At 41.6% G+C, this 22156-nt stretch overlaps 2 protein-coding genes across 2 annotated transcripts in view; both read left to right on the top strand.

Annotated features, from left to right (window-relative positions):
* The window catches only part of LOC134566096 (TNFAIP3-interacting protein 3-like), a 34241-nt gene extending 20273 nt beyond the window's left edge, over window positions 1-13968 (top strand). The window contains exons 4-5 of the mRNA XM_063425805.1: window positions 9834-9962; window positions 13957-13968. Coding sequence (XP_063281875.1) covers window positions 9834-9962; window positions 13957-13968 — 141 coding nt within the window. The remainder of the gene's footprint in view (window positions 1-9833; window positions 9963-13956) is intronic.
* A 438-nt stretch (window positions 13969-14406) lies between these two features.
* The window catches only part of LOC134614455 (TNFAIP3-interacting protein 3-like), a 69633-nt gene continuing 61883 nt past the window's right edge, over window positions 14407-22156 (top strand). The window contains exons 1-2 of the mRNA XM_063458251.1: window positions 14407-14522; window positions 16005-16130. Of these exons, the coding sequence (XP_063314321.1) occupies window positions 14418-14522; window positions 16005-16130 (231 nt within the window). The 5' untranslated portion in view covers window positions 14407-14417. The remainder of the gene's footprint in view (window positions 14523-16004; window positions 16131-22156) is intronic.

Here is a 22156-nt window from a genome sequence, read left to right on the forward strand (position 1 = left end):
ACCATCACACCAGTCCCATCCCGCTACCTCATTAATATTTTATTAGGAACTTGTGTGTATGTACATATCAGATACAAAATATTCCAGATGGTGGCTTCACTGGTTATGTATTTATGGTATTTAATCATTTTTCATCCAACATCCAAAGTACATTAAATTGTGAAAATGAAAGTAATTGCAATGTGATACAGACCAAATTAAGATTAATTATGTCATTGTTTTTATATAATAAGTACTTCGGTCACATAAGGTCATTACGGTAAATCAATATTTTCCTAAATGGTGTCTTATTCTATTATCTAATGTACAATGGCCTCTATAATGTGGTTGCATTAGTATTTGGGTTTTTACAGTCACTTATTAACGGAGATACTAGTCTCAGATTTAATTTGAACATCCTTTTTTGAAAGCCTCAGGGAACAGATTATTTATATTTGCTTATATCCCGTGTCACGGCTGTAATATTGGGCATTTCCAGAACTAGTGTTTATTACTTTACAAAAATCCACTAAACACTAACATTAAGCCTCCTTTATTGAGGAAACAAAATAATGATGAGTTATATCGTATTTCCACATTTCCAAACCATATGCATAACTGTGAGCCAAGCTGATCTGTGTTGGGAAATATTTACTGGATTCTGGATTTTTTCCACTTTGATTCCTAAGTATTTATATATAAAAGGTAAACTTAAGCCAGAAATCGGAAAGTTAATATGATGTAATAAGAGACACAAATACGTTTTTCCTCTCCATCATGTATAATCATGTTTTCAGGTTGCAGAAATGAAATGGAAATTAGCATCTTGTCAGCAGAATGCAGAAAAGAATGTACCGCACGTAGAAAAAGAGGAGAACATTTTAGAGAAAGACAAGATCTTTCTGTATTCGGTATGAGCTTAAACATACTTTTTTTTAATCAAATAAGTCTTTCTACTCTTTTAAGATATATGGTGAACTGTATTTATTTTTAATTTAAGTCAAATGTAAAAAATGATCTAAAAAAAGATTAATTAAAGGGACACTATGGTCTCACTAAGGTGGTACTGTCCTTTAAATCCAGCAATGCAAAACATGCAGCTTTTTAGTAAGTGCAATGCTTACATTGCAGGGTTACCTCCACCTCTGCCAGTATGACAGTCACTAGAGTTGTTTGCACAGCACTGGCCAATTAAAACTCAGTCACATGACATGGAAGCCCGCATAGGAATGCATTGACTCAGTGCTTTCCTATGGGGAAGTTTGAATGCGCGCATGAAGCTTTGGATTTGATCATCATGGAGGAGGCCATGCCAGTATAAGAAATTAAAAATTGTTCAACAAAGCAACATGAAAGGCTTGGCAAGGCATACACAGTCAGTCAAACAAGCAAAGCAAGGTTGACATACATAAGTGTATAACAAACCTCTCTGGCCTGAAAAGCAAACAGAGAATTAAGATATCAGGCTTATGAGCATCTTAGTTAGATCTGTTAAGCCCAAGAATGTGAGTTCCTGACGTGGAGTATTTTAATGGCCTCTGAGACCACTCAATATGTAGATGATCCATTATTTCCGCAAATGTTCGCGAATGGGCGAACCGGGCGAACCACCATAGACTTCAATAGGCAGGCGAATTTTAAAACCCACAGGGACTCTTTCTGGCCACAATAGTGATGGAAAAGTTGTTTCAAGGGGACTAACACCTGGACTGTGGCATGCCGGAGGGGGATCCATGGCAAAACTCCCATGGAAAATTACATAGTTGATGCAGAGTCTGGTTTTAATCCATAAAGGGCATAAATCACCTAACATTCCTAAATTGTTTGGAATAACATGCTTTAAAACATCAGGTATGATGTTGTATCGATCAGGTAGTGTAAGGGTTACTCCCGCTTCACAGTGACAGACCAAACTCCCCGTTTAACGCACCGCAAACAACCGCAAACAGTCCATTTGCACAACCGCAAACTCCCCATTTGCACAAGGTTGGATACCAAGCTAGCCATGTCCCGTTCCTTGTCCTCACTGATGTCATTGAAGGTCTCTTCCTCCACCCAGCCACGTACAACACCAAGGGTCGCCGAAAGGTGACAACAAGCCCCCTGTATTTTTTTTAAATGTACACTACTGTTACACTAGATATGAGTTGCACTGGTGTGACACTGTGCCCTGGCAGGCCCTGAAATGCACACGTGTGAAGGAAACTGACTGCTATTATATTATCAAAAAGTTTTGTTTTTTTTAAATGCAAGCTATTGTGACACCAGATATGAGTGGTGGCACTGGGCAAGTGGGCACAGTATACGCTGTGAGCCTGACACACACGCTGGCAGGCAGGCAACTGCAATTAGATTACACAGAAAAAAAAAAGCAGACTGATGTTCTAGCCCTAAAAGGGCTTTTTGGGGTGCTATCCTTACAGCAGAGATCAGATGAGTCCTTCAGGACTGTAGTGGACATTGAATACACTAGCCTAGCTATCGATTTCCCTATTAAATCAGCAGCAGCTACACTGTCCCTCCTCTCACTAAGAATGCAGCTTCCAGGGGGCGGGGCCTAGCTGTCATGGAGGAAAGACGCACTTTGTGTGAGCTCCCTCAATATCTCACTTTAATCAGCTATCAACAAGCGAATTTCACCCCAGAAGGGGATGACCCAGCAATGTTGCTCCTACCTGACCGATCCGACATGCTTAATAGCGATCAGCAACTCGACAGAGTCTTACCAGCAAAGCATGGCAGGATATTGGGTCTAAGCTGGACAGACTCTTTAATCAATTTTGGAAGCAAATAACAAGCAGGAAGCCCCAACAAGCTCCACCATAGCCCCAACAAGCTCCACCACAGCTAAGCGAAGCAGTCCCCTTTAAAATCCACCAACGCAAAAGGCGTCGAAGACGGGACCGGAGGCACAAACAGAAATGCAGAGCCTGCCCCACGTCAAGCTCTCGCCTCCACCCTAAGCCACCACAATCTCGCACCGGACGTGAAGCACCACCGGGACAGATCCAACCACCCGACAAAACAAGCTTCCACCACCTCAAGCCGCGAACCCGGCACTCAGCCAGAGACTTGCCTTTGTTGTTCCAGGTATCAGGGACTCCCAGGGTCTGCACCTGGCACCCAGAAGGGATCGGATGAGCACAAGCAGTAAACAGCAAGCATGTCCCACTATAGCCGATCCTCCACACCATGCCTTTGATCACATGAACTGCTCTCTGCACATTAACTAATCGTAAAGTATCAAGCGTTTAAACATGTCATTATTTCAACTCCTAAAGAGTTTATTGCCTTTACCTTAACCGTTCATGTATTATGTTATTCACTAGTCTCAACTCATGGGGCGACTCACACTTGATTTATAACTAGTGGCGGAGCTGCTGATATAAGTACACAGTTGATAACGTGCATTGCGTGCAAGCTACACCCTAAACATGACAGCCATCTTTCACAACAATGTACTGCTATATACTCATACCCTCAGTGCAACTAGCCATGATATACGCACGTTCAGCCTAGCATGCTCAAATATAACACACTTCTGTCTAAAAAAAAGAATGCAGCTTCAGAATTAATCTAAATTGTATGCTGTCTAGGAGGTGGGAGGGTCTGGGAGGGAGGGTCTGTTGCTGATTGGCTGGAATGTGTCTGCTGACTGTGAGGTACAGGGTCAAAGTTTACTCAATGATGACGAATATAGGGCGCGACCGAAAATCGCATATGTTCGCCGTCCGTGGCGAACGCAAACAAGCTATGTTCGCCAGGAACTATTCGCCAGCGAACCGTTCGGGACATCACTACTGATGACTGAATATAGAAAAAGTATGGAAATGACTTAATGTAAAGAGTAATACAACTGAACCTAGGGTGTGACCTTTGAGGGCAATGATTCCAAGTAAAACTTTAGCCAATTCTCAATCCTAAGGTTAGATGACATTGTATCACTTGCCTGTTCCCTGAGCAGGATGACAGAAGATAGCTAGAAAAGGACCCCAAAAGCGGAACTTTTAAACAAACTAGACCTACCCAAAAATATTGGTGCATCTTGTCACATAAGATGTACCTGTATTTATTTAATTATTGGAGGTAAATAATTTGTATAAGCTTACCACTGGAAAGAAGTATTCCATAGTAGCAGAATCTTGGTCTTGCAAATCTCAAGGGGGTTTGATACTGTTCTACTTAATTAGAAATGTTGTTGTTTCAGATTATGTCAAAAATCCCCTTAAAGTGTTTATTTTATTAAATGAACTACAGGTCAAGATTAGAGAAGATATTATAAAATTATTATTATTATTATGTTATTTATATAGCGCCATCAAATTCCGCAGCGCTTTACAATGGGTAGACGAACAGACATGTAGTTGCAACCAGACAAGTTGGACACACAGGAACAGAAGGGTTGAGGGCCCTGCTCAATGAGCTTACATGCTAGAGGGAGTGGGGTAAAATGACACAAAAAGGTAAGGATAGTATTAGACTAGTGACAGTTGCAGAAGAGGAATCAGTCGGAAACTATAAATATATATAAAATGTAGGTATATACTTTGTGGCGAAACCAACCTCGCCACTGGGCCCTGGAGAAGCCTGTTTGCTAGCCTCCTACCTACTGACTATGGCCCCTGGGTTATTTGGGGCATATTGTACTGTATATTGCTGCTACTGGCCCTTTTAACAGCATCTATGGACATATTGGGACTTTTGGGACTACTGTCCCTTTAAGATTGTGAAGCATATTCAAGTGTACTGCCTGTAATATTATATATGTATTTATAGATGTGTTAAGTTTATCCTGGGTGATTTGTATGCAGCATTCTGATTGTTCGGTAGAATCACTCCATTCAGTATATTGAGTGAAACTACCGAACAACCAGACCACCCAGGAATGAGTGTGCCTCCAATTACCGTTTGCAACAATGTTGCAAACAGGTAATTGGCAATCAGTGCAGTGTGGTCTTTGTCCTCTGGGTGGCCGCCATTCGGGAAACAAACACGTGGCGGCGGCTATCTTAAACTACCGAACAGCGGTGTTTTGCCGTCGAGTGTCTGGAACTAAAATCGGACACTTGACTAGGCAAACACCGCTGAGACCTCCATACTTCCAGAAATTCGTATGGAAACTACCGAATGACCCGCCGTTCGGTAGAAAGAACCCCATAAACAAGGGAATTCATTCAAACCCTCTCCAGGCTCTATAACACAGGCAATTCGCCTGTTTTCATTCCCTTGTTTGTGACCGACCGCAGGGCCAAAATGCATGGAACTGTTTTCGGATACTTTACCCATGCGGTCGGTCAAATCTTTGGAACCCCATATCTCCCGAACTGTTCATCCGAATGACTTGAATTTTGGATATGTTGTCCCCCTAAATAAGGGCTATCCAGCGATGCTGGATTTAAAGGTGTACCCCCGGGTTTTGGGGTACATCCAGAACTTGGCTGAAAAAGTGTACCGGATAATTGAGTTTAATGTTATCTGAGGGGAGGGGATGTGTGGGCTGAACCATGTATGTGATTGGTTATTTTATGCCTCCCCCTGGGTGGGGCCTGTATGTGGATTAGTGTAATAAAAGCCAGGCTGGATGAGCCAGTCGAGAGTTCCTGTTTTACCCTCAAAGTGATGTGTCGTCTCATTATTGGGGGGAAGGATTTATTGCATGCTGTTCCAGTTGACTGCTAGGAGTACAAGCCTATTCGTATGGTTCCTATTCAATGGTCTACAGCATTCATATGCTTGGGAGAATTTAAAAGGTTTCTCGGATTCTGTGATTGTGGTGTCTGCCAGAGTGCTTGGAGTCCTCAGGAAGCACTAGGAGCATCCATTAACGGAGGTACCCGGTCGGGGTGCCAGGTGATCCGTTACATTGGTGGCAGCAGTGGGATGGCGTCCTAGTGCGAGGTAAAGCAGCTCGGAGACACAGTACGTTTGGATTTACAAATTGAGGGCAACGCTAGCAGTCGTGCAGTGCCCCTGGGAGCAGACAAGTATGGAAGGTTCTGGCTCTGGAGATGATTGGCTGGCCGAGGTGAGGCAGCGAGTGGCCGAGTATGGGGATGATATACCCATGGAGACACGCCGGGTGATCTGGAACCAGGTCATGGCCGAGCGAAACACAAGGCTGGACCGAGAATTCCGGTTGGCAAAAGAGAGGAAGTATGCTCAGCAGCAGGAGCGTTACAGCAGCCGGGTAGAGGCTGCATCCGAGGAGGTTAGCCGTCTTTCCCTGAGGCGGCGGGCGGAACCCGAAGTGGGGGTCCTCATAGACTGGTCCTGTGAGGAACCACAACAGGCAGGTAGAGATGGGACCAAGGTCTCTCCACCGGGCCCACCGGGATGCTGGGCAGCCGGCCCAGATCCCCAGCAGCAGCCAGAGTTGCCAGGTGGGGAAGCAGGTGGCCCTTACTCACAAATGTTGAGGGGCCTCACGGATTGGTCCTGGGAAGACCCACCAATGGCAGGTGGAGATGGGACTGCAGTCTCTCTACCGGCCCTACAGGGATGCTGGGCAGTCGGCCCAGATCCCCAGCGGCAGTGTGCGTTACAGGGAGCTGAAGGTGCCGTTCTGGCTCCCCAGCGGCAGTCTACGGTGCAGGGAGAGGAGCCTGTTATCCCCTCTCCCCAGCGGTTGAAGGTGTGTAAGGGAGAGGAGTTTGTTATTCCCTCTCCCCAGCGGCAGCACAGCTCACCAAGGGGAGACAGTAAGCCCCTCACCAGCGCAGATGGGACCGTGGTCTCTGCGCCCTGCCTACAGGGAGTACAGAGGGTCAACCCTGCTCCCCAGCGGCTGAAAGTGTGTAAGGGAGAGGAGTTTGTTACCCCCTCTCCCCAGCAGCAGCTTAGCACACCAAGGGGAGACAGTAAGCCCCACACCAGCGCAGATGGGACCGTGGTCTCTGCGCCCAAGCTACAGGGAGCTGAAGGGGCCGTCCTCCCTCCCCAGCGGCAGTGTGATTTGTTGGGAATTGGGAGCCCAGTCTCCATTCCCCAGCGGCAGGCTGAGTTACAGGGGGCAGAGGTAGTTGGTCCTACCCCCCAGCAGCAGAGTGATATGCCGGGAAGGCAGTGTGAAGTGCAGGGAGAGGAGAGCAGCGTCCTCCCTCCCCAGCGGAAGGCTGAGTTACAGGGGGCAGAGGTAGTTGGTCCTACCCCCCAGCAGCAGCGTGATTTTTTGGGAATAGAGAGCCCAGTCTCTATTCCCCAGCAGCAGGACACTGAATTGGGAGGAGAGACAGTCGGTCTCCCTCCACAAAGACTGAAAGTAGGCATGGGAGAGGAGATTGTTACCTCCTCTCCCCAGCGGCAGATCATCAATGGGCAGAGTGTTCTAATGGGAGAGGAGATTGTTACCACCTCTCCCCAGCGGCAGATCATCAATGGGCAGAGTGTTCTAATGGGAGAGGAGCTGGTTACCACCTCTCCCCAGCGGCAGCTTAATGTACCAGGGGGAGACTGTAAGCCCCACACCTGTGCAGATGGGACCGTGGTCTCTGCACTTCCAGCACAGGGGGTAGGGACGGTCGGTCCTGCCCCCCCACAACAGGGCTGTTTAGCCAAAGGGGAGACAGTCGGTCTCCAGCAACCAGGCTCCAACCAGACTACTCCTGTAGTAGTGCTGGCACCAGGGCAGAGTACCGCTGGTCTCTGCCCACTCAGCAACCCACCAAAACAGCCTACCAGTCCCACACACAGCCGGGGTGAGGCACCTGGACCTGGACAAGTTTTTCCATTACTCAGGTGTAGTAACCATTTATTGTGGGTGGGCTGTACTGCTGTTTCTGTTTTGTGGGTGGGCTGCTGGACTAACAAGGGCACTGACCGGCAAGAGGTCAGGTACCCTGTTAGTCTGTTTGGAAAAGGGGAGAAATGTGGCGAAACCAACCTCGCCACTGGGCCCTGGAGAAGCCTGTTTGCTAGCCTCCTACCTACTGACTATGGCCCCTGGGTTATTTGGGGCATATTGTACTGTATATTGCTGCTACTGGCCCTTTTAACAGCATCTATGGACATATTGGGACTTTTGGGACTACTGTCCCTTTAAGATTGTGAAGCATATTCAAGTGTACTGCCTGTAATATTATATATGTATTTATAGATGTGTTAAGTTTATCCTGGGTGATTTGTATGCAGCATTCTGATTGTTCGGTAGAATCACTCCATTCAGTATATTGAGTGAAACTACCGAACAACCAGACCACCCAGGAATGAGTGTGCCTCCAATTACCGTTTGCAACAATGTTGCAAACAGGTAATTGGCAATCAGTGCAGTGTGGTCTTTGTCCTCTGGGTGGCCGCCATTCGGGAAACAAACACGTGGCGGCGGCCATCTTAAACTACCGAACAGCGGTGTTTTGCCGTCGAGTGTCTGGAACTAAAATCGGACACTTGACTAGGCAAACACCGCTGAGACCTCCATACTTCCAGAAATTTGTATGGAAACTACCGAATGACCCGCCGTTCGGTAGAAAGAACCCCATAAACAAGGGAATTCATTCAAACCCTCTCCAGGCTCTATAACACAGGCAATTCGCCTGTTTTCATTCCCTTGTTTGTGACCGACCGCAGGGCCAAAATGCATGGAACTGTTTTCGGATACTTTACCCATGCGGTCGGTCAAATCTTTGGAACCCCATATCTCCCGAACTGTTCATCCGAATGACTTGAATTTTGGATATGTTGTCCCCCTGAATAAGGGCTATCCAGCGATGCTGGATTTAAAGGTGTACCCCCGGGTTTTGGGGTACATCCAGAACTTGGCTGAAAAAGTGTACCGGATAATTGAGTTTAATGTTATCTGAGGGGAGGGGATGTGTGGGCTGAACCATGTATGTGATTGGTTATTTTATGCCTCCCCCTGGGTGTGGCCTGTATGTGGATTAGTGTAATAAAAGCCAGGCTGGATGAGCCAGTCGAGAGTTCCTGTTTTACCCTCAAAGTGATGTGTCGTCTCATTATTGGGGGGAAGGATTTATTGCATGCTGTTCCAGTTGACTGCTAGGAGTACAAGCCTATTCGTATGGTTCCTATTCAATGGTCTACAGCATTCATATGCTTGGGAGAATTTAAAAGGTTTCTCGGATTCTGTGATTGTGGTGTCTGCCAGAGTGCTTGGAGTCCTCAGGAAGCACTAGGAGCATCCATTAACGGAGGTACCCGGTCGGGGTGCCAGGTGATCCGTTACATACTTGTTGTTGAAATACATATATCGTTAGTGGGACTTTCCATGTAACACTAAAATATATTTGGTAAAACATAGATAACCAAGATGAGACCAAATTGAAAATCATAAAAGCAATGGAAAATCCATACCTTTATTGGTTAGGGGAGACGGCTGTGACAGCAAGCATTCAGCATTTCCTTTCTTCGGGCATGAGTTGATGAACATTTAACCACAGAATATGAACTTCACATGTACAATATATTTTATCAGTCTAGAAAATGAAATGAAGGTTACATGGAAGATTCTTGCTATATCTTATTAGAATATGATATAAATGGACTATTACAGACAGAAGTTGGACAGTCAATTAGAGAGGTGGGAAAATATCTGAGAATGAATCCAATATTTGGCTCTGAAAACACAATCACAATTATGATTTTATGTAAGGTTGGCTGTATGAGAGAAGATATAGGGTGATTTTCGAACTAAGTGAGTGAACTATGACTGTAATGAATGTAATTTGCACTTGTCCCGTGCCAAATGCCATGTGACCCTACTTAGTATAACGTAATTCATGAATTACTGAGGTTTTTGCCCAGATATGTTTACTGTCGTAATTATCTCTGGCATATATCATGTGTTCCATGTTGTTACCATTATCATAGAGATTATTAGAATACTTTTTTTGTTGTTGTAGAGATACCATGATGCACTCATAGCTCAGTTGCAAGAGACAAAAGAAGAAAATCAGTTGTTAAGAAAGCAAAATGCACTATTCAACAGGAAAACAGAGAACTATGAGAATGAGATCAGTCGACTTAATAAGGTAAGAATATTGCTATGCCCAAACAGTAAATAGGGGAGACAAAAAACCAGAAACGGAGACAAAACATAATGAATTCACTATGGAAGCATGCAGCATGTAGAGAGAGTACAGATAATAAGAGAACAATGATTGTCTGTAGGAATTTGAGCCAGCTGCTCTGCTCACACTAATTTATCTTTGGCTGAGATACATTTCATACACCCCCAATTAATATGCTTTGTGAAAAAGACATGGCAAAAAAGCAGGGCTATGTAGAAGAATGCAGAAAAGCTATATATATATATATATATATATATTATTTTTTATTTTTTTTTTAAAGCAAAACTCAGATTTGAATGTGATGAATGCAGGGGAAACAGCATGAATATTAGGCCGAAATATGAACTTAAATTGTTTTGATGCCCGGCGTGTTCTTTTAACTCGAAACCTCATTCAATATATATATATATTTTTTTATTTGAGCCCTGCTTAAATTTCATGTGTCCCTATTTTTATAAATGCAGTCTAAAAACAAATACTGTCAGAGTAATGCAGGCATTTCTTTTTTATTTTAAGAAATCAGTCAGTGTGAGGTGTAGTCGATAAATGTTCTCTAAACCACAAAGACTTCCTCAGGAAACAAGAGAAAATAATCTAAATTTTACATCATGTGTCAGCTGAAACATAGCAAAAAAGGATTTCTATTTCTGCTTGTGTTTCCATTAACACTAATCTACCAAGTAAATTTAGGATAACATTTATTTAAGACATGGGGTGCATGTAAACATATGTGGGGTTATAGCTGTTGATCCAAGGAGAAATCCAACTACCATTTTGAAGTTCAAGAAGGAATTAATTTCCCCAATTTGTGGCAAAGCAGGAAATATTAAGTAAAGAAAAGAACAAATAAAGCCAAATCAGATACACTGAAAAGATGGGGGATAACCCCAAGTATAAAGTAAGAAGGCAGAAGATAGTGTATCTAGGAAATGATGCAAAATTAATGCACCAATAGAATGTCTAGATATATACAGGACAGACTGTCCGACAAGGTAAACCTACTTAATAAAATAGAAAATAATATGGAAAATAATAAAATTTTATTAAACACGTAGTAATGGTAATAAAAAACCTAAAATAGTGCTAAGAATATACACCAAAAGTGAATCTAATAATAGGTGCTACACGGACCTGTAATCAATAATACAAATAGTCTAAATATGAGAACAAGATATCAACATAGATAGAAGTGGTCCATGAAGCCCTATGTGGAAACTGCTCCTGTCAGTTATAAGTTGTAAATGGACATACAAGAAGAAAGTCTGATAAAGACTATAATTGTTAAGGCTTAATAGTCTTAGGCAGAATAATATCGATGTGGGAGATCGGTAATCTTTTAAATGGTCTGTCCCAACTCCCATCCGTTGGAAAATGACGATTTCCAAATGACAGCAGTAAAGCGCTCATGAATTAAACTAGTCAATTTAGTACTGTATAAGGATTCCTGTATTATTCAATACAAATGAACATCATAACAAAAGTTATAATTCCCAACGGAGGCAGTTAAGTACTAGGTAAAAGAAATATCGATAATCTATTAAATAGTCTGCCTTTAATGCCGCCCATTACAATTGTGTCGATATCAAAATTATGTTTGGATTATAGCAATGAAATATACTCGATATAACTCATGTGGAGCAAGAGAAATAGAGAAAACAATTGCAGGCATATTTCAAGTATAATGTTGATGATGCTTGCTATAAATCAAAAGCGGCATTGTCATTTAGTCACTGAATGCCTAATGTATACTAAATATCGGAATCTCAAACTGAACGGAAAACTGACTATAGAGCAGATCCAAAATTAAAATAAATCAAATAGTGCTGAAGAGATATATATAAAAGGAGGTGAAAAGAACAAATCTCAGACAAGCGTGCTGGTAAGTATCTCATCCAAAATAGCACACCGTACACCCCATTAGCTATTAGCGAGGATAGGGATCCAACAGTCCCTATATAGCTCTAGTACCCTGTGCCTTCGAGGGCACCTATCTCCAACCCCCTAGTAGCTAACTGCTAAGAAAAATAACGAATAGATAATAAATCAAATAAAATAAAATAAATAGCGAAAAATAGAAAAGCACGGTCGCCAATCTGTGTGCTACACTAAAGGTCCACAAGCATAGCACCCGGTCGAGCTGCAGACTGGAGAGACAGCATACCGGACCACCAGGGAGCCAGGACACTGGACCACCAGGGAAACAAAGGTATTACTAACACCCTCCCTTAGTCACTCTGTCACGCCCTCCCGCAGTCACTGTCACCAATCACCCCCTCACGCAATCACTCTGTCACACCCTTCCTCAGTCACTCTGTCACACCCTCCCTCAGTCACTGTAAACAGTCCCGTCTCCCTCAGTCACTGTCACCCCCCCCTCAGTCCATCTGTCACCCACTCCCTCAGTAACTGTCACCAACTCTGTCACTCTGTCACCTACTCCCTCAGTTACTGTCACCCCCTCCCTCAGTCACTCTGTTGATCCCTCCCTCAGTCACCAGTCACCCCCTCCCTCAGTCACTGTCGCCAGTCACCCCCCTACTCAGTCGCTCGGTCACCCCCTGCTCAGTTACTGTTACCCCCTCCCTCTATAGATTGCTATTCAGAGATATATAAAGCATTAAATAGTGTAAATTTGTAAACTGACTTTTTTTTCAACTGTTCAACCTATATATAGCATTATATCCTTTACAGTATAATATCTCAGTCAGGGTCTGAAATGTTAGCATAGACTCAGAAATACGATTTATAGATGGGAAATTATGCACATTTCACCTCTGTGCAGTCCATGAACTGTGTACAGGACTGTAACTCCCACTAATCCATCTCAGGCATGACTGGACCATATATGTCCTGGTGCTGCCCAGTGAACTTCTCTCCTTAATCCTTACACTAAAGAAATCCCTCAGCATTCTGGAGACATTTTTAGCCAACTTTTCTATTCTTTAAGAACCCCAGAATTATTTTCCTGTAGTACATGGTTTATCATTATGCATCAGGAAATGTATAGGTTAGTCTTAGTGTCAGAGTGAATGTAATGTAAATGTTTTCTGTTCATGTAATATAGTGGTTAATGTTTAGTGACAGTGTAGTATTTTAGTGTAGTATAGAGTATAGGTGCCAACAGTGCTGAATTTGCCTGGGCAGACCTGGTACTGGTCCTAGGGACCTATCGTGAATTTAGAAAATTTCAAAATATGTTATTTGACTGGTCACTAGGACCATGCACAGAACATGATCTGCTTGAGAGGGCAGGCTCTCAGTCAGCCTGAGCAGTGGTGTATTTTGGATTTGTGCTGCCCTAGGCACAACTAAATTCGGGCACCCCCAAAATCTTAATTTGCCCCCCCAATTTGTGTCAAGGCCATTTTCTTAACTGACAGACACAGGTCCTCATTGATAAATGCACTGATATACACTCACTGACAGATACACAGTCATTGGCACATACATACAATCATTGGCACACACTGTTTAACCAACACAAAATTTCACTGACAGACACACACTGACACACCCACTCACTGACAGTCACACACTCTCAGATACACATAAAATGACATACACACACTGACACACACTCACAGGCACACCCATTCTCACTCACAGACACACACTGACAGCTACACTCACTCACTCACTCACTCACTCACTCACTCACAGAAAGGTGGACAGCCCCAGAACACAAGGCAAACAAGGCATTTGTCTGGGAGCTTGAGGTGGCATTTTTTGGCGCCCCCCTTGAAAGTGCCACCCTAGGCAAATGCCTTGTTTGCCTTATGGTAAATACATCTCTGAGCCTGAGCACCCTTTTTAAGAGTGGATTGACCATTTGAGAGTTGGGCCCACTCGCAGCATGCACTGTGCAGTTTGATCTCTTCTCTGTCTACCTCGGACCTGGAAGGTGGACAGAGAACATTGGCAGGTATGTGTAAGTTTATGTTCAATGTCATTTTAGCGCAAGCAATAATATTTAGTGACAGCGTAGTGTGTTAGGGAAGTGTAGGTGTTAATGCTTGCATTCTCCAAAGTGAGAATTGAGAACTCAAAGTCAATTCAAAAAAGAATTTCAAAGTTCAGGCCAAAATAGCTGAATTATAAAAATTATCCAAAGCAATGCTGCATTCAGTTTAGTTATTTTTACCCTCAATTTGAAATTCACTTTGAATTTCTGGCAATTTGTAGCAAAATTAATACTTTGGTGAATTATTCTGTTAGTGGTCATGTAGTGTAGGGGTTAAATCTTGATATAATACAGTGTGTTACAAAATGTATAAGGGGAAGCGTTAACAGTTTTTTTTTTTTTGGGGGGGGGGGGGGGTTGCTTTAATATGAAATATGTCTAAATACAATGCTGAATCTATCATTTATGATGCTTTATTTTGCTTTAATTCTCTATTCCAGGCATTATTAGAAGCTATGCACGAAGAGAATTCTCAAAGGACACAAGTCTTTTTGAATCCATCTGTAACAAACGTTGATTACGGAGACATGGTTACACAAGTCGAAGTGCTTAAGCTGCAGGTGACCTTTATTGTTTAGGGCAATCTACACATTTCTTGTTGGTGAAATGCACCGCAGACAGCCTGATTTAACGAGCTGTTGGTTCAAGTCATCACTGAGATGTGCTATCATCAGAGGCATCAGCAGGGTAGGGGCTTACCCCTGGCTAAAGCCCATAGCGGGCACCCAAAAAGCCCATGGTCTAAAATTTCCAATTGATTATTATTAGTCCCCAGTCCCCTGTTCTGTGCCTAGCCAGAACAGGGGACTCTGGACTAATAACAATAAATCCAGTATGCTGCTGTGCTACCCCATACTAGCTAGCGTGGCTTTAGCAGCAACACCTCTCTTCAGCTCTCAGCCCAGTTTTAACCTCAGGGTTCATGCTGGAACGCTAAAAATAAATGTTTATTGTTTATTTTTTTAAAATAAATATTTAATTCCTGCTCCCTCATACCCATAAGCCCCTATCTTAGCCACTGACAATGCAGTCCCCATGCACACATACTCAGACACCACACTACGGTCCCTATACAGCACATTGGGGTTTAGATTGGACATGGGGTGTTACATAGGGCAGAGTTTGTGAAAGAGCACAAGTAAAAATACAATAAACAAGATAATAAGGTAATTTTAATGTGTTCCCTGATTGGAATTGGAACACCAGGGATTTGTTTTCAGACCTCCAAGCTTATATTTGTCAGCCACTTGAGTTTATGGCACACTTTGAGGTGGCTAGAGCCAGGAAAGTATTCCCATGGCACATTTGTTGAAAACCTCTGTTATAGAGGATAGCATCTGTTATGACCATGTCCTTCCTGTATATGCTTTCTGGTACAAATATTTAATTTTGGAAATCAAGTGTCAAATCATAGCTTTCATGTGAAAATTAAGCAGTTATGCTCAGTTATACCATTGAAACTGTTGGTATCCCATTCCTCCTGTGTCCTCGTGACTTAACATTTTCTGAATTAATTTCTTACCTCATCCAGTAAATGTAAGACAAGATAAATTTGAAGCATTGGAGCCAAATGCTACCCTGGCCATCATAGAGATGCATTGAACCCTCAGGGTGTACAGGAAACTAGTAACAAGCTAAATTTAACTTTCCTGCCTTGATTTAGTTACATTATAGTATAGTATGGTGTGACCAAATTACACACCTTCTATAGACAATAGACAATGAAGATCTGCTCTTCATTGCATTAGCTGAGCACACTGTTGAACCCCTTAAGGACCAAACTTCTGGAATAAAAGTGAATCATGATATGTCACACATGTCATGTGTCCTTAAGGGGTAAAATAATATTAGACCAAAGAGATATTTTTCTAAAACAGATGAACCATGTACATGTGTAGGTGGATGCAAAACAGTGGATAGCAGACACTCTACTTTGGCTAGAAAACCGGATTGAACATTAGCGATGCATATGGTAAAGATTATGAGCATAACTAAATTAGGTATGAGGAGGTAAATGATTGAATTTTTTCATGTTTCCACAGATACAGATATATGAAGAAGACTTTAAAAGAGAAAGAGCTGACAGAGAAAGGTTAATGGAAGAGAAAGATACTATATTGGAAACCAATAAGAAGTTGCAGACCCAGCTCAGTAAGACAAGTAACAAGGTAGAACACAATGTATTTCCTACTTCAAAATCAATATAATAAAAAGCCGCTATCAAATAATAACAATATAGCATATTACTATGGAATATCATAACACAGTATGTGAATGTAATGTTTTTGGATTACATTGATGTACTATATGATTGCAAATTAAGAAGTTTGCATGTTTTGCATTACTATAAAACAATCCAACTGCAACTGAATAGAGAATGTGTCTGGATTCCTAGATATTTTACAGATCGTTAACGATCTGCAGTAGAAGTAAGTGTAGAGGTACTTACCCTTTCCAGGGGCCGGCCGGGGACCTCTGTTCGAGCCGCGCACGGTCTTGCAGTATGTCCAGTCTTTTTTAGTAGCCACTTAGCCACACTGGCCAAAGTTAGCATTTATATTTGTTTGTGAACGCTAACTTTGGCCAGTGTTTGTGAATAAGTGGATACTAAAAAAGACTGAACATACTCCATTTGCAATATCTTGGGTTATCTTCTTTTGCAAATGGTATAAGCTCTCAAAGGCAACATAACCTGTCTGGTAAATTTCAATGTGAAAAAAATGAAAATCAAGCCTTATATTTGACCCTGTAACTTTCAAAAACAATATAAAACTTGTACATGGGGGGGTACTGTTATACTCGGGAGACTTCGTTGAACACAAATATTAGTGTTTCAAAACAGTAAAACGTATCACAACAAGGACATCATTTGTGTGTGAAAAATGCAAATAACATCACTTTCACTGACAATATCATTGCTGTGATACGTTTGACTGTTTTGAAACACTACTATTTGTGTTCAGCTGTCATGGAGTAACACTTCTGGGTTTGGCACTCAGTGGTGAGGTGCCGGACCCCGCCCCCCTCTGACACAGCTCTGACGGTATTTAGGGAGACTGGGCCAGAGAGAGGGTGCTTGGTGATTGATTGTGTGAGCTAACGTGTGAGCTGCCTCCGCGAGACCGCGGGCTCCACAGGCTCAGCTACTGGGAGCTACTTCCACCAGACTTACCTCTCCACATGCTCAGACAAGCCGTTCCAGCCTTTGAGCAAATGGATTGCTGCCTGCCATACAGGATTACTGGAGAACGGATACTTTGCTACTTTACAAATGGACCATATCTCTGAACTATTGGAGGACTACCCATATAAACCTTAAGTATATCTTTCAGATATTTGTCTGCAATATCATTTATTAATGAACTAATGCTTGTTTACTCAAATCTTCATTGCTACAAGTTACTAATCTCATGAAGGACAACTCCCATCATACTTATTCACTATGAACTGTTTCTTGCTTTGCAATTACATTCAGTGCTTCAAGTTACTAATCTCATGAAAGACAACTCCCATCATACATAGTTACATAGTTACATAGCTGAAAAGAGACTTGCGTCCATCAAGTTCAGCCTTCCTCACATATGTTTTTTGCTGTTGATCCAAAAGAAGGCAAAAAAACCCAGTTTGAAGCACTTCCAATTTTGCAACAAGCTAGGAAAAAAATTCCTTCTTGACCCCAGAATGGCAGTCAGATTTATCCTTGGATCAAGCAGTTATTACCCTACATTGAAAGATTATATCCTTGAATATTCTGTTTTTGCAAGTATGCATCTAGTAGCTGTTTGAACATCTGTATGGACTCTGATAAAACCACTTCTTCAGGCAGAGAATTCCACATCCTGATTGTTCTTACAGTAAAAAAAACCTTTCCTTTGCCTTAGACGAAATCTTCTTTCTTCTAGTCTAAACGCATGACCTCGTGTCCTATGTAAAGTCCGGTTTGTGAATAGATTTCCACACAATGGTTTGTATTGGACCCGAATATATTTGTATAATGTTATCATATCCCCTCTCAGGCGACGTTTTTCTAAACTAAATAGGTTGAAATTTGTTAACCTTTCTTCATAGCTGATATGTTCCATTCCTTTTATTAATTTTGTAGCCCGCCTCTGTACTTTTTCTAGTGCCATAATATCCTTCTTTAGAACAGGTGCCCAAAATTGCACAGCATATTCAATGTGTGGTCTTACCAGTGATTTATAAAGAGGCAAAATTATATTCTCGTAGTCCCGAGAATGAATGCCCTTTTTCATGCATGACAATACCCTACTGGCCTTGGCCACTGCTGATTGACATTGCACATTGTTGCATAGTTTGTTGTCTATAACAATTCCCAAGTCCTTTTCGTGTGTTGTTATCCCTAATTCGCTTCCATTAAGGGTATACGTTGCTTGTGTATTCTTTACGCCGAAGTGCATAACTTTTTTCAACATTAAATTTCATCTGCCATTTGAGTGCCCAGTCTATCTAAATCCCTCTGCAGCAAAGTAATACTTATTCACTATGAACTGTTTCTTGCTTTGCAATTACATTCAGTGCTTCAAGTTACTAATCTCATGAAGGACAACTCCCATCATGCTTATTCACTATGAACTGTTCTTGCTTTGCAAATATTTTTAGCTACTTGATTATTGTTCCTATTGAAGATTATTCTCATGGACTAATGTTACTTAATGCATCTCTGAAGAAATACTTAATAATGAACTTTGTGTTGTTGATTGATTACTTGCACTTCTTCTTATTGGATTATTGCCTAAATGCAATATATTTAAGTTTAACACTTATTAAAACTTCGGTTGAATCAAGTTACCAGTGATTCTCTCTTTTCTTAAAGCTATAGTATTGATACTTAAGGATTCTCCATTTCTTCACTATTGTAATTAGGGAGATTACAAACTGCAGTTGAGTTCCAATCCAAATCACCCCTAGTAGCGTAACAGAATCACGAAGCCTAAAAATGGAACCAGCAGAAGTGAATTCCCAAATTACCTCATTAACCCATAGAGTTGAAATACTCACACAAGGCATGCAGGATTTGCAAATTGCTAATGGGATACTTATTTCTTATATTAGAGAAATGCAAAATAAAGTTACACATTCTTCAAGTGACCCTGCTGTCTGCAATCCTGAAAAAGTTTATGGAGATCGCTCTAAATATAGAGAATTTTTGAATTCATGCAAATTGTTGTTTACTCTTAAACCTAGGGCGTACCCCACAGACAGGATTAGAGTCTGTTCAATGATTTCCTATTTAAGGGGTGAACCCATGTCCTCGGCACATACATTTCTGGAAAATGAAGATCCTATTTTGGATTCTTTGGATAATTTTGTTGAAGCAATGTCACGAAGCAATGAGGACCCTAATAAACAAACTACTGCTGAAATTACTATTAGATTATTAAAACAAAGAAATCATCCTGTGGAGGATTATATAGCTGAATTTAAAAGACCCAATGGAATGATATAGCTCTACGTAATCAGTTCCGTTTAGGATTGTCTGAAACAATTAAAGATTAATTATCTAGAACCATTCTTCCCCCAACGCTTGATACATTGATTCAACTCTCTATCAGTATAGATAGAAGAATCAGAGAACGAAAAGCTGAAAAGGCTCTCTCTAATTCATTTTGGGAAAAAAACAATCCACCTTTGCGCATGTCTAATAAACCCTTGCAACCAAGTGAAGCTATGGAAGTTGGGTTTATCAGCTTATTTTTTGCTTCTAAGGTGCTTCTAAGGAACATCTTTTACAAGAATGTCCTCTACTAAAACTACTCAAAAATTTAAGGAAGGAAGGCTTAAAATTAATACCTCACTTCTGAAAACACTTCCCTCTTCCTGTTCTCATTAGTTTGCTGTACCTTTAATTTTACGATGGGACAAAGAAAGAATCAAGACTGAAGCTATTATTGATTCTGGAGCTACAGGTATATTCATAGATTCTTCGTTTGTTGAAACCAATAAAATTCCTTTTATGAAAAATGCATCTTTTGTCTCCATCAGAGTTATTGATGGATCTTTAATTCCCTCTGGTCCTATAAAAAATGAAACAATTCCTATCAGGACAATTGTCAATAATAACCATTCAGAATTTCTTGTTTTTAATATAATAAAATCTCCTCTTTTTCCAATCATCTTAGGAATCAACTGGTTACAAACTCATAACCCCTTCATTCGTTGGACTCCCTTCTCTCTCACCTTTGACTCAGAATATTGTAAGGATAATTGTCTCCCACAGATTCCTATACTTCAATTATGTCAAGAAACCTCAATACCTGAACAATACTCAGATTATTCCAATGTGTTTAGTAAAAAAAGAAGCTGAAATTCTACCTCCTTGTAGAATTTATGATTGTCCTATTGATCTTATTTCTGGTGCTCCTATTCCCTTTGGTCACATCTATCCACTTTCTGAAAAAGAATTGGGAATTCTTAAAGAGTACCTTGATGAAAATCTCCGTAAAGGATTCATACAACCTTCTACATCTCCTGCTGCCTCAGGGATCTTTTTTGTAAGAAACAAAGATCTAACTATACGTCCTATAATTGTAGATTATGCTAGAGCAGTGTACCTATAATCTTAATTTTATTAAGGACAGGAGGCGAGTATTTTGCATAATCTTTCTTTACTAAAACTCCAGCAGCACAGGTTTAACAATAAAGTTTAGTGAAAAAAACATTGCCATGGGGTATAAAAGGCCCTTCCTCTTGCATCATTTCCTCTTTCTTTGGTGCGAGATAACCATAAACATATTCTGCTATTACAATAAATAATGATAACGACGAAGAATCAGACTGTAAATGATCCAAATCCCGACTGGAAGATTGTCGTAGTGTGCGAAGACGATCCCATGTATTGATCCATAAAGAAGAATCAAACTGAAAAGAAACAAAAGACGTGAAAGGGATTTGGAAATGAACTGTTTGTCCTCATTATTATTATTATTAGCATAATCAATATTACTGTTTATAAAACGCCAGTTTATTCCGTAGTACTTTACGTAAAAGGAATTTATCAGATGAGACAAGAATATTTTAACCGAAATAGGTAGCTATGATAGAGACATTAATATAGTCAAATTGTATGCATTAGGAAATCATAACAGATAGCAGTCGTAATTTCAAGATGTGATATGAAATAAACCACACAATAAAGAGATAACCATACCCCCTGAATTCAAATATTTTATTGAAGTACAACCCAAGGAATGATAATTAGGGAGGGAAAAAGCAGGGTGGGAAAATACTCGCCTCCTGTCCTTAATAAAATTAAGATTATAGGTACACTGCGCTAGCATAATCTACAATTTTATAACAGGACAGGAGGCTTCATATTTTGCATTTTTAACGCTATGGAACAACACAGGATGTGTGAAGAGTCCGAGGAAGTAGAACACCCTGAAATTCTCTTCTCGTGACCCGGCCAATGAACATCGGCGAAGGAAGATGCATCGTGGATGTCTAAGACGCATCCATGACCCGAATGACTGATAACCAATCGATCACCGCAACCATATGAGCAATGGTCAACGTGCCCACTCAGAAAGGTGGTGGCCATAACTGGTGTGAAAGGTATAGTATACAAAGGGAGAGAGAGAGGCTGTCTCGATTGTGAGATTCCTCGAGGGTTAGTTGGAGTAAGTATCCAAATCCATAGGACAAACCCGTAGGAATAGAGAGAACCACAACTAAGACCCATAACCGAGTGTACTCCGATACTGGTTCTGGAGCGTATGACGCCTCGCAGCATACGAAAAGTCCTGTAGTGGAATATGAGCCGCCAAAGTCTCCGATGGTATCTTGTGGGTTGTCCGTAAAATGGGAGACAGCGGAAGGGCAGTGGATAGCCCAGAATGGAGTCAATAGGATCGGGAGCCCCTTCGATTCCGATGTAGTGGCGAGGTGCGTGTCACCCAGATCTCCGTGATGCGATGGTGACCAAGGAGTCCCGTTGTCAGTTGTTGTCACGAAACCCAGTTCATGATATAGGTAATCTTCTGAGGGAACCCTAGTCGTAGGGTAACCCTGCGTGTAATTTAGAAATGGTAAATGTCCTCCGATATTATTAGAGTCCGATACCAGACTCCGTCCAGGTGTTTTGTGTAGTCGGTTGCTGAGATATTGTCCAAATGTAGGAGAATACAACTATCGGATCTGTCCCAGGCTAGCTGTAGGTTGTCGGTAATCTCGACGC

This window comes from Pelobates fuscus, chromosome 6 (assembly GCF_036172605.1).
Source record: "Pelobates fuscus isolate aPelFus1 chromosome 6, aPelFus1.pri, whole genome shotgun sequence".
NCBI lineage: Eukaryota > Metazoa > Chordata > Amphibia > Anura > Pelobatidae > Pelobates > Pelobates fuscus.